This window comes from Carcharhinus amblyrhynchos, chromosome 6 (genome assembly GCF_965287045.1).
Source record: "Carcharhinus amblyrhynchos chromosome 6, sCarAmb.v2.hapA, whole genome shotgun sequence".
NCBI lineage: Eukaryota > Metazoa > Chordata > Chondrichthyes > Carcharhiniformes > Carcharhinidae > Carcharhinus > Carcharhinus amblyrhynchos.
This window is the reverse complement of record NC_137329.1, coordinates 63,833,252-63,847,250: the sequence shown is the minus strand read 5'-3', so window position 1 is coordinate 63,847,250 and position 13,999 is coordinate 63,833,252. Positions and strand designations below refer to the sequence as shown.

At 41.5% G+C, this 13,999-nt stretch overlaps 1 protein-coding gene across 1 annotated transcript in view; it reads right to left on the bottom strand.

The window, feature by feature from the left end:
* Window positions 1-13,999, bottom strand: part of LOC145344349 (mucin-6-like) — a 185,967-nt gene that overhangs the window by 129,196 nt on the left and 42,772 nt on the right. The window contains exons 10-12 of the mRNA XM_080191478.1: window positions 10,925-11,063; window positions 7,226-7,330; window positions 1,755-1,827 (exon numbers count right to left, since the gene is read on the bottom strand). Coding sequence (XP_080047604.1) covers window positions 1,755-1,827; window positions 7,226-7,330; window positions 10,925-11,063 — 317 coding nt within the window. The remainder of the gene's footprint in view (window positions 1-1,754; window positions 1,828-7,225; window positions 7,331-10,924; window positions 11,064-13,999) is intronic.

The window sequence follows — 13,999 nt, the reverse complement described above, 5'->3', positions numbered from 1 at the left end:
CCCATTCTACTCTCTCAGAAACCACACAAGTTACAAGTTCTGGCGATGTTCCTTGCGTCATCGATGGAGATGGGAGAGGTTCCGGAGGATTGGAGGATTGCGGATGTGGTTCCTTTTTTCAAGAAAGGGAACAGGGATAGCCCGAGAAATTACCGACTGGTGAGTATGACCTCAGTGGTTGGTAAGTTGATGGAAAGGGTTCTGAGGGACAGGATTTATGAACATTTAGAGAGATTTAGTATGATCAGAAATAGTCAGCATGGTTTTGTCAAGGGCAGGTCGTCGAGCCTAGTTGAGTTCTTTGAAAATGTGACTGAACACATTGATGAAGGAAGAGCGGTGGATGTAGTTTACATGGACTTCAGCAAGGCGTTTGATAAGGTCCTGCATACAAAACTTCTTGAAAAGGTGAGAGGGCATGGGATCCAAGGGGCTGTTGCCTTGTGGATCCAGAACTGGCTTGCCTGCAGAAGGCAGAGAGTGGTTGTAGATGGGTCTTTTTCTGCATGGAGGTCGGTCACCAGTGGAGTGCCCCAGGGATCTGTTCTAGGACTCTTGCTGTTTGTCATTTTCATAAATGACCTGGATGAGGAAGTGGAGGGATGGGTTAGTAAGTTCACCGACGACATGAAAGTTGGTGGTGTTGTGGATAGTTTGGAGGGACGTCAGAAGTTGCAGTGAGACATAGATAGGATGCAAGACTGGGAACCAGTGGATGTGGTGTATTTGGATTTCCAGAAGGCATTCAACAAGGTGCTGCACCAAAGACTGCTGCATAAGATAAAGGTGCATGGTGGTGCGGGTAATGTATCAGCATGGTTAGAGAGTTGGTTATCTAAAAGAAAGCCAAGAGTGGGTGTTGTTTCTGGCTGGCAATCAGTGACTAGTGATGTGCCTCAGGGATCAGTGTTGGGGTTGCAATTGTTACAATTTACACAGATGATTTGGAGTTGGGGACCAAGTGGTGTAGAGTGTCAAAGTTCACAGATGGCATTAAGATGAGTGATGCAGCAAAGTGTACAGAAGACACTGAAAGTCTGCAGTGGGTTATGGATCATTTGAGTCATTGGGCAAGTGTCTGGCAAGTACAATGTTGGTAAGTATGAAGTCATCCATTTTGGTAGGTATAACAGCAAATTGGACTACTACTTAAATGGTAAAGAATTACAGCATGCTGCTGTGCAGAGGGACCTGGGTGTCCTTGTGCATGAATCGCAAAAAGTTGGTTTGCGGGTGCAGCACATAAGTAAGAAGGCAAATGGAATTTTATCCTTCGTTGCTAGAGGGATGGAGTTTAAAGACAATATTATGTTGCAGCTGTATAAGGTGCTGGTGAGGCTACACCTGGAGTACTATGTACAGTTTTGGTCTCCTTACTTGAGAAAGGATATACTGGCACTGAAGGGGGTGCAGAGGAGATTCACTCAGTTGATTCCGGGGTTGACAGGGTAAGTTATGAGGAGAGATTGAGTTATCTGAGATTATACTCATTGGAATCTAGAAGGATTGAGGTGGGGGGACGGAATCATATACAAATGTAAAAAATTATGAAGGGAACAGATAAGATAGAAGCAGGGAAGTTGTTTCCACTGGTGGATAAAATTAGAACTAGGAGGAATGGCCTCAGTCATTGCATCCAATGCATAGAAAAATGGGCTTTATCCAAAATTAGATCCCCATGATCAGTTTAGTAAATGTGCACAAAATGAAGTTCAGTAAGACTTCAAAGAGTTTAAACACAAAGATTACTTTACCATCTTCATAGGGTAACTTCATGATTTTATTGTTGACTTCTATTGTGTCTTGCATTGAAATTATGATTTTTGTCTGTGGAAAAGAATAAAACAGTCAGATAACATTAATTTGGTAACTACCTTCAATTGATATATCTGAAAGCAACTGAATGTTGTCACCAAGTGAATTATCACAGGACAAACTGAATGCCAAGTTAACACTTCTCATAATTGTTCAGCTACACCTCATCAATATACATTACCAAAGCCAAGCCAGATAAAACTACAGACATTAAAATGATCAGACACAAAATGCTCAACTTGTCTTACAGATGTGAAACTGGTATTCTGACTACTAAAGAAACTGCTGAGTTCAATTTTCAAGAAAATGAAAAGCATATAATTTCTAGGCAACCAATCTGCAATGACAGTTTTACTTCCAAATGGCAAGCTGAAAATCCAACTCATAAAATGAACAAACAAAAGAATAAAGCTATTTTATTAATTATACAAATGAGATTTAAGGATGAGTATTATTGTCAGATGTTACAAAGGTATACATACAGCAAAATACTGCAGATGCTAAAAATCTGAATCAAAAACAGTAAAAACTGTCACCACTCAGCAGGTCAAACAGCATTTTGCACTTGAAATTTTTCCTCATAGCAGAACAAGGATTCCCACTCCTGCCTGAATCATCCACCACTCCATTTGAACAACAGAATCATTAAATATATTCTATGATTATCTTATGCTCTGGACATACAACAACAGCTTATTTCACAATAAATGAAAACTATTGTCACAACTCTAATGCATGTTCACGTCACCTGTGAATACAGGAAGTTACTGTACTGTAGATATTCAAACAGATGGAGGAGTTTGATCATTGTTCTCCAAGTGTCACTAAAACTTTTCAATGATCAGAAGGAACGATGAATTATCATTTACTTTCTATTGATGGTTAAGAGATTGTCACCGGAATTCTACTGCTCCGCCTGCCACAGAACTGAAGGGGCAAAGGGCAGACAATGGAAATGTCCACTCGAGCGAGGCCATAAAATCCCACCTTGTATGTTGGAACATTGAGCTCTATTTAAAAATTAAGTTTTAACCTTACAAAGTTGGTTACAATCAAGTCAAATTTCAAGGTTCCTGACCTGTGAGTGACAATCTGCAATTTCTACAAATAAGTAAACTTCACTGTATCATTTTCAAATATATAGCTGACCTGGGGTTTAGCAATCAGAACATTTGGTAAAATGACTGTTTAGTGCAAAAGAAGGCTTCACTGAATAAATTGGGAATTTTTATATTTGTATCAAAATGGAAGAAGTTAGAACAACACTAAAAGGAGCAGAAAGTGGCAAACCAATGGGACCAAATGAGATACCAGCAGAAGTATGAACTTGCTTCGATGAATATGGAGTCCATACCCTCAACAAGCTATCCAACTATCCAAGATCATGGAGGCAAATCATTTTGGTTCCAACATTCAAGATTTCAAAAAAATGTTGAAGGAGAAAAGTAATGGAAGTCTACGAAGATCAGTTTAGATAATGCGCAGAAGAGGTAACACTGATGACATTTTCATTTTTAGACAAATGTTGGAGAAATATCATGAGATTTGTATTCATCGATTTAGGAAGGCTTATGACTGAATGAGTGGATGCCTAAGTAGCAAGTCTGGAAATGTACTAAAATCCATGGAATCCCTGAGAAGTCATGAGGTAGAGATACTGGCATTGGACTGGGGTGGGCACAGTAAGTAGTCTTACAACACTAGGTTAAAGACCAACAGGTTTGTTTGGAATCATGAGCTTTCAGAGCGCTGCCACGCTGCCATGTATATATGATGTGGAGATGCTGGCATTGGACTGGGATAGGCACAGTAAGTTGTCTCACAACACCAGGTTAAAGTCCAACAGGATTATTTGGTAGCATGAGCTTTCGGAGCACAACTGGCTCAAAGTGGAGGGGATCTCCAAGCAGATCGCGCATATCAACACAGACATCAAGTTTCTACAAAGATGCAAAATAGCAGACAAGATACTGAAAGAACTGCAGATCACAAACCCACTCAGGTCAACCTAAAGACTACACTGAGAGACTTTGCCGTCACACTTAACTCATATCCTCAACCACCTCACTCACCAGCTCTGCAGCAGACACTGAAACCTGGAAACCAAGCTGGAGTCTATATTCTCAGCTTGCACTCAGGGCACAGAACAGCTGTGAGACACTGCCAAGCAGATGAGACAACAGAACTATGCCACCTTCATGGACACAAAGAACAGGAAACTTGAGAAACTCAGCATCACCACCAACAGCAACCAAACCTCCCCCGGTACCTCAGTAGAAAACAGTACCACTGCAGGAAGTCATTGTCAACTTGTCGGACCACACCCTTCAACGAGACAAAATCGAAGTTCTCAGCTGAGGGCTCAATTTCTGCCCCATCATCAAAATGGAGTCATCAATCTCAAAGTGGAGTCAGAGGAAATCATCAGGCAAATGAGGCTCTGAGAATTTTCCACAAACCCCAAGAGGCCAACAGTGAACCCAATGAGACAGCCGATGGACTAAAAAAGCCAACAGAGATCTGCAGTGCAGCAACTGAAGAGGAAAGAGTCAAATTGGACTCCTCAGGAAGGTCGCCACACTCGACTTGTCATGTATGCCTGAGTCATCAGGAGGTTCGTCAATACCAGATTCATTAGCTGCACTCACAAGGCAGCCCTGAACATCACCCAAGCACAATGCAACTCCATCCACACTCTCAAGACCAACCGCAACATTGTTGTAAAACCGGCAGACAAAGGAAGAGCCATCGTCATACTGAACAGAACAGGTTACTGGAAAGAAGTGTACCGACAACTGAACAACCAGGAACTCTACAGTTACCCACTGATCCAACCGAAGAACATACCCATCAATCAAAAGACTGATCAAGACCTTTGATCCGGACCTTCAGAGCACCCTCCATGCTCTCATCCCACTTACTCACTGCATTGGAGATCTCTTCTGCCCCCTGAAGATACACAAGGCCAACACATCCGGCCGTCCCATTGTATCAAGCAAAGGGATTCTGTGTGAGAACCTCTCTGGCTACATTGAGGGCATCCTGAAACCCATTGTACAAAGAAGTCCCAGTTTCTGTTGTGACACTACAGACTTCCTACAGAAAGTTGAACCAGAACACTCCTCGTCACAGTGGATGTCTCGGTGCTCTACACCAGCAAACCGCACAAAAACTGCATTGCTGCAACTGCCTCAGTATTCAATGCCAAAAACTGCCAGTCTCCAGATGCAAGTCTACAACTCATTTGCTTCATTCTGGACCACAATGTCTTCACATTCAACAACGAGTTCTTCATACAGACAAATGGGACAGCCGTGGCACCCAAATTCGCACCTCAATATGCCAACATCTTTATGCACAGGTTTAAACAAGACTTCTTCACCGTACAGGACCTTCAACCGACACTGTACACCAGATACATTGATGACATTTTCTTCCTTGGGCTCATGGTGAACAATGCCTGAAACAACTATATGATGATATCAACAAGTTCCATCCCACCATCAGATTCACCATGGACTACTCTCCTACAGATAAGTCCACAGATAATCTCACGTAGCTCCACTTCTCCAGCTTCCACTCTAAACACACTAAAGAAGTGATCTCCTATGGACAAGCCCTCTGTATACATAGGGTTTGCTCAGATGAGGAGGATCTCAACAGAGACCTACAGATGCTGAAAGACACCCTTGTAAGAACAGGATTTGCCGCTCGACTCAACGATCAACAGTTCCAATGTGCCACAGCAAAAAATCACAACAATCCCCTCAGAAGAGAAACATGGGACACAGCAGAGAACCTTTCATCATCCTGTACTTCCCCGGAGTGGAGAAGCTACGAGATCTTCTCCGGAGCCTTCAACATGTCTTCGATGAAGACAAACATCTTGCCAAGGTCACCCCCACACCCCCACTTCTTGCCTTCAAATAACTGTGCAAATAGACCATTGTATGCAGCAAACTACCCAGCCTTCAGGAGAACAGTGACCATGTCACCACACAACGCTACCACAGCAACCTCTTCAAGACGTGCCAGATCATCGTTATGGATACATCATCTCATGTGAGAAACCACCCGCTAGGTACACGTACATACTCTTACAACTTGACCAATGTTGTCTACCTAATACTCTGCAGAAAAGGATGTCTCGAGGTATGGTACATTGGCAAGACAATGCAGGCGCTACGATAATGGATGAATGAGCACTGTTCGACAATCACCAGGCAGGAGTGTTCCCTTCCTGTCGGAGAACACTTCAGCAGTCAAGGACATTCAGCCTCTGATCTTTGGATGAGCGTTCTTCAAGGCAGCCTTCACGACACATAACAACACAAAATTACCAAGCAGTGACAGATAGCCAAGTTCCACACACATGAGGACAGCCTCAACTAGGATTCTGGGTTCATATCACACTATCTGTAACCCCCATGACTTGCCTGGACTTGCAAAATCTCACTAACTGTCCTGATTTGAAACAATTCACATTTCTTTAACTTGTGCTTAATCCTCTCTCCACTCGCATTGTCTATACCTGTAAAGACTTGATTACCTGCATTCCAACCATTATCTTATAATTGGGTTTGTGTCTATATATGACCTGTTTGTGAAACAAATTCTGCCCTCACCCTGATAAAGGAACAGCACTCCAAAAGCTCGTGCTACCAAATAAACTTGTTGGAGAGCAACCTGGTGTTGTGAGACTATTTACAGTATATATGACTATTAGAAGACAGGAAGTGCCAGAGAAGAATAAGTTTCAGTATGAGGGATAGCGAGAGTTTTGAAATCAAAGTTGGACTGCAACAAGGATCGTCATTGAGCCCTTTCTCTTCCTGATTTTCATGAATTTTCTAATTGAACAAATGAGACAGGAAGAATTACGTTCAGTGATGTCTGTAGACAATATTGAGTTATATAGTAGAGATGATGAGAAGATGACCGAATATTTGATGAATTGGAGCAAAGGACTAGAAGAAAGGAGTATGAAGATCAACAGAGACTTCAGTTTGAGCTAAGGGAAAAGGATCAGAATGAAGCAGCACCAATTCTAGCCTGCCTCTGCCACTGCATGATGAAAATTGCATGGGCGGGCACTGCATGGCAGTAGTTAGAATCAGGAAATGGCCCAACTTACGATTTTCAGTTTGAAAATAAAAATCCAGGCCTATGTACTTAATACCAGCAATTTGTCTTGAAATATGATGTAATTTTAAGTGTCAGAATTGTAATCACTTTGGTAGCATTACCAGTCAATAAATCCAAACTACATATATTAATAAACAAAATTATTAGGTACATGCATGAATTTTAAGAGGCATTTAATAAGATGCATTGGAAGCTTGTTGATAACAATGAGGCACATGGTATTAATGGGATTGCAATAAGTGGATAGAAAGTATATGGCCCTTACCTGATTGGTAGCATAGATTATACTTGTTAGCTGTGTTTCTGAATATCTAACACCGCATTTATTAAAAACTGCTTCAATGGTGCCATCGTCTAGCATCTTAACACTCTGCAGCACAAAAAAAATCAACTCATAACTCATGATCAGATGAACAAAATTATTTAAATTGAGGTTTCCTCTCCAACATATGTTCATTATAAGCTATCATACAGAAAATTATTAATGAAATTAACTTAAATACTTCTACTATAAACTCTTTGCAGCTTATTTATTACATTGCCTTCAATAATTTGTTATAGTGCTTTTATACCATTAGAATTACAGAATTGATTCAGATAAATGGTGCCATTGAGAGGGCCAATGGAAATTGTTGCTGCATTTTCATCTGGTGCCATTAAACATAGTAAACTAAAACGGTGGATGAAGTTAGGAAGACAGAACAGACCAGTTCTCAATGTTCCTTTACTCTCCAACTGCAATTTAGGCACACTTCTACAACTGAAAAAGGAGAACTGTCCTTTGAATTGATGATCGTTGGAGAATCTTGGTTGATCTTTCTCACCAAATTCCTCACTCAAGTGCTTATTATCAGGGCTCACTGACTTTTCTACTTTTGGAGGATAATTGTCATTCTTCTTGCTAGATTATGGCAGACCAGTTGCCCATTTACACTTCATCTATTTTTTTCATTTTGAAGTGTAGAAAGGATGGTCAATCTCTATTTGCTCATTTTCTGCCTGATAGTAAAAGTGAAACTCACGCTTAGCCTCACTTTTAAATACTTTTCTCTAATTTCAACCTTAAATCTACTGGTTCCATGCCCTCATTGTATATTCCTTGGAACATTCTTTCAGTTAAAAACTAAGTACTTATTAAGTACATCTAGACCATTTTATAAATCTCAAGCATACAAACTGTATCTTCATTTCCAAGTTGTCCCATCCTCTAATTAAATAATATGCTTAGCAACACAATTGCTATTTTTATTCAGTTTTATTTCATGATCCCTCAGCCTGTTAAATAGTTAATCATCATCATCATCATCATGGTCAACCAAGACGAAGTTCTCTGTTCCTTCAATGTTGGGCAGGTTCCCCTACCTGGATCACTGCTTTCAGCTCTGAGCACCACAGTTCAGAAAAGATATTCTGGCCTTGGAGCATATGTAGCACAGATCAACTAGAACTATACTAGATTAGAAGGTTAAATTATGTGGACAAGTTGCATTAACATGGCTTGTATTTTTGAGTATCATTTGAGGGATGGTCTTAAGGTGTTAAAATGTTAAAAAGATTTCATCGGTTAGATGCAGATAAACTATATATTCTAATGGAGGAATCCAAAGTGTGGGTACATAACCTTGAACTATAGTCACATAAAATCAAGAAGCACTTTTTCACACAAAGGGATCTGGAATTCATTCCCCATAAGGCTGTGGATGTTTTTGAATTAGAATAATAGTTTTTTGTTAGGTTTTGAAATTTTGAAGGATTTGTAGCCGAGATTACAATCTAATTGAATGGCAAAGCAAGCAGAAGGTATTATTGAATGGCTTATTTCTGCTTCCATGCTACCAATCTGGCTTTGTGTGTGTCCATACTGCAACAAGACAGGATCCATACTGTAACAAGCAGAGAGTTGGTATCAATGGGTGCTATTCTGATTGGCAGTTGGTGACTAGTGGAGTGCCGCAGGGATTGGTGCTGGGGCCTCAGCTATTTACCATTTATATAGATGATCTGGAGTGGGATTATGAGGAAAATGAGTGTGATTATGGGGAAAAGAGGGGAAGACAGGGCAGGGATAAGATACTCTGTCAGAGAGTCGATGCAGATTTGATGGGCCAAATGACCTCCTTCTGCACTGTAGGGATTCTATGATTCTACATTGGTAGGTATCTTGAGCTACAAATATTAATAACATTATTTATATAATGTTAATATAATGCTATTAATATATAAACAACATCAATTAATATTAATATTAATAACCAAATGCTCTGTAGGAGTTCAAAAAAGTAGCTCATCATCACCTTCTGAAAGCAATTAAAGTTGTGCAATAAATGCTGGCCTAACTAGTGATGCCCACATTCCATGAATGAATTTTTTAGAAAACCAAATTTTCCCCTTGGTCCTCCTCACTGCTTCTGTTCAGGAATCTAATTAGAGTGTTTGTGATTGAAGAAATTGTTACTATCTGGAAGATTTCAATCGGGTCTGCAACTAAACTTAATCTTTTCTTTGGTTAAATTCAAAATATTCTGAGTCACAAGTGACAATCAGATCTTGAAACAAGGATCAAATACCACCATCCACTGAAAGCAAGAGGAAGGGGAGAAGTGAGAGTACTTTATTAAGGAAATAAATATTCAAAGGGATTATGGTTATGGTTTTGAGTAAAGTACCCAGTAGGTGAATTTCCATGAGGGTTCACCTGTTCAGCTGTGATGACCTGGGAGTTTTTGCCATTTTTCCAATGTTTCCCTGGGTTTTGTTGCTGAAGTTACTATAAACTAGCACCATTTAACTATTTGTTAAAAAATTATAATTCTAAAGATTCAAAGGCAGAAAAGTTTCCTCATTTCACTCCTAAATGGTCAACTGTTTATTCTGAGACTGTGAACCTGAAAACTAAATGCCTCAGGCCAGGGAAAAAAATTCTTTTGATCTACCTTGTCAATAGAGAATATACTTCAACCCAAAAGCATATTAAGTTATAATTTTATCTAACCTTAATGTTCTGAAGTAAGAAGGAAAAATACAACATTCGGAAGCTCAAAGAAATAAGGTCTGCAAACACAAAAGGCATAGTTTTTCTCTCCACAAACGCTAACTTAATGAATAATTCCAGTACTTTAATTTAATTTTTGACTGATTCAACTGTGTCACAAAATGGTAGGATGCTATTATGAGAACAGCACAAAACTGATCACTACATTCAGAGACTGCTCTGCATCTATTTAGCGAGCTTGGGACGCAATCAAACGTGCTTGCTAATGTTTCTGATCCACTTTCAGAGGTCTACACCAGCAGAGATCACATATGGATCACGTATGGTCCCCCATCAACTGGGATCAGGCATGATGGCCTTGCTGGTAGGACCAGAGGCCATTGAGGCCTCGCAGAAGATTGGGGGTGGGGGGTACCCCTTAGACAGTGCCAACCTGGCACCCTTGCACTGCCCACTAGGCAGCCTGGCATTGCCCACTGGGCCACTCTGGCAGTGCCCAGTGGACAGTGCCAAAGGGATGGGCCAGATGCGTGTGGAGCCAGACCGGGTGGGGGGAAGGAGGGGAGAGAATCTCTGCATGTGGGGTGGGGGGTGATGGTGGATTTGGGGTTAAAGGTTAGGCCCGACCATCAGGAGGCCGGCCGTTGGGATGGGGTGTTGGGGGCCATTTGATTGTCAGCTGACCTCCCAGTATAATGAGAGATCCACGCATGCTCACTGGCCCCCTCAGCATGCTGATGCTGGCTTTTCGAGCGGGATTATCTCCCCGCTACCCCCATAGCCACAAACATAAATTCTCTGACAGCCTCTGACAGGTGCATAGACTACCAGAAATTCGTTAAACCAGGTTCGCTGAAAAGACAGGTGGGAAAATGTCCTGTATTCCCACCCATTGGGCACTTAGTTTCTTTTGGAAAATCTTGCCAAATATCAGTGGAGTACAACAGTACTGTTTGAAAGAGAAATTCTTACTTTGACAAGCAGGTAGGTGCAGGCTCCATGGAAACGGTACTGCTTTGAATCAAACGTGGTGATGAATGAACCCCCTTCAATAGAACATCGGCCTGGACACGGCAGATTGTTGCAATTCCATTTACCCAAAAGGCATATGCTGTACAAATAATAATAAATCCAATTCATAGAATTAACAAGAAATGATAATTTTGTTAGTGAACAATGCTGAATCGTCTTACTTTATATTGTTGTTCATGCTCTTCTTGATTACCAATGTAGATTGACCCTTATGATTCACATCAGATATCTACTGGAGAAGTACTGATTACTAAGATGCAAATCAACATTTTTTTTCCAAAGCAAATCAGCATCTTTCCCTACTGGAACTCCATGAGAATATATTTATTCCAACTGCCATAATGGGCCAATTTTGCTGAGCTAATAACAGCAGATGAGCAATTCTTGCCTTGATTAAACTATCAATTGCCTCACAGAAAGGAAGAGATACCCCTTAAATCACGAATTATCATTAGTTGCTGGTCAATTTGTGCAGCTCTATTGTTACCTTTGCCAAAACTGCACCCTGCTCTGAATCTTCTCATGATTTTCACAAACTTGCTACATCCGCACATCGATCTCTCATTACATGAAACATAACAACATAAGAAATAAGAGGTGCAGGAGGCCATTTGGTCCATCAAGACTGCTTTGTCACTCAGTAAGATCATGGGTGATCTTTGATTCCAACTCCACCTTCCCACACTATTCCCATATCACTTAGCACCTAAAAATCTATTCAGCTTTGTATTGAACATACTAAAGCACTGAACATTCAGAGCCCTCTAGTTCAACAATTCCAAAGATCCACACACCTCCTTGAGGAAGAAATTTCTCATTTCACTCCTAAGTGTTCGACCCCTTATTCTGAACTGTGAATCTGTGAGCTAGGCAACTCAGCCAGGGAAAGAATTTTTTCCCAGGTCGGAGGTGACGAACACAAGGGGTCACAAGTTCAAGGTGAGCGGGGGCAAGGTTCAACACAGATGTCAGGGGGACATATTTTACACAGAGGGTGGTGGGGGCCTGGAATGCACTGCCAAGCAATGTGGTTGAGGTGGACACGCTGGGAACGTTTAAGACTTATCTAGATAGCCACATAAACAGACTGGAAATAGAGGGATACAAACGAATGATCTAGTTGGGCGCATGAGCGGCGCAGGCTTAGAGGGCTGAAGGGCCTGTTCCTGTGCTATATTGTTCTTTGTTCTTTGTTCAAAGCATTCCTGCATCTGAAGGTTTCATATATTTGATTCAAAATGGTTGTATAGAATCATAGGAGGGATTGTGGGATCCAACGTATGGTTTGCTTCAGTTAAAAGACTTAACTTTACGATATTTCTGCCTATGTAACTAACTATGTTAAGCTTCAAAGCTAACTTGGTCTCATTTTAAACTCAGCAGACATTCTGGGATTAGCTTGGAAAGTTGACTGGATTCTTTGAAAGTAACTTGCAAGCCAGGTTTTCTCATAAACCAAAACAGAAGCTTTCATGGCCACACAGCTGCTCAGCAATTTCAATAACACAAATAAGAATTCATATATTGTAGTAACAGTTATCTATTTAATCAGTTCAGCCCAGTGTGAGTTTTCAGTTCAATTCTGGGACTGGCTTTTGCTGGTCTCTTTCTCTGTCTCTCTTTCTCGCTCCAGTAATTCTTCCTTCGCTTCTGTAATGTTAATTTTAAGTTTTATTCAAGAAAGTAAACATCTTAAATTTGTACCAAGTGCTGACTGCGTCTATTCTGAGGAATGAATGGACCCCACACTGCTGGAGATTGCATGTGACACCTCAGCCTGTGGGATGAGGGCTGTCCTGCTCCACATTATGCCAAACAGAGTGAAAGCCCCATCACATTCGTATCAATATCGTAGACAAAGGCTGAAGAAAAGTATGCTAAGGTGGAAAAAGAAGCTTGGGCATTGTATTTGACATCAAGAAATTTTATAACTTCCTATATGGCAGGCTTCTGACAGGCCTTTGACATCCATCTTAGAGCCATACACAGGAATGCCATCTAAACGGCAGTTTAATTGCAAAGGTGAGCATAAGAACATAAGAACATAAGAAATAGGAGCAGGAGTAGGCCATCTAGCCCTTCGAGCCTGCCCCGCCATTCAATAAGATCATGGCTGATCTGTTGTGGCTCAGTTCCACTTTCCCGCCCTCTCCCCATAACCCTTAATCCCCTCTCTTATCAAGAACCCATCAACCCGCTTCTTAAAAATATTTAGCGAGGCAGCCTCCACCACTTCAACGGGCAGAGAATTCCAGAGATTCACCACCCTTTGAGTGAAGAAGTTCCTCCTCAACTCCGTTCTAAACCGCCTCCCCTTTATCTTGAGGCTGTGCCCCCTAGTCCTACTGTCTTTTTTGAGCGGGAAGAGTCTCTCCACCTCTATCCTATCCATCCCATTCATCATCTTATACATCTCAATGAGATCTCCCCTCATTCTTCTAAACTCTAACGAGTACAAGCCTAGTTTATTCAGCCTCTCCTCATAGCTCAATCCCCTCAACTCCAGTATCAGCCTAGTAAACCTCCTCTGCACTCCCTCCAGGGCCAAAATATCCTTGCGCAGGTGCGGCGCCCAAAACTGCACACAGTACTCCAGCTGCGGCCTCACCAATGCCCTATACAGCTGCAGCAAGACCTCCCTACTTTTATATTCAATCCCCCTCGCTATGAAGGCCAGCATCCCATTCGCCTTCCTGACCACCTGCTGCACCTGCAAGCTGGGTTTTTGCGACTCATGCACAAGGACCCCGAGGTCCCTCTGCACCGTCGCCTGCTGCAGTTTTTCGCCACGTAAGTAATAGTCCTTCCTACCATTCTTCCTACCAAAGTGGACCACCTCACACTTGCCAACATTAAATTCCATTTGCCATTTCCTGGCAAATGGAATTCGTCTTGTCAGCCTGCTCATATGAAATCCGTTACCACAAGTATGAGGAATATGGCAATATGGATGCTCTGTCAAGGCTGCCTTTGCCTGAGGATAAAGATGCTCCCAGCTGGAATCCGAAGGTAATG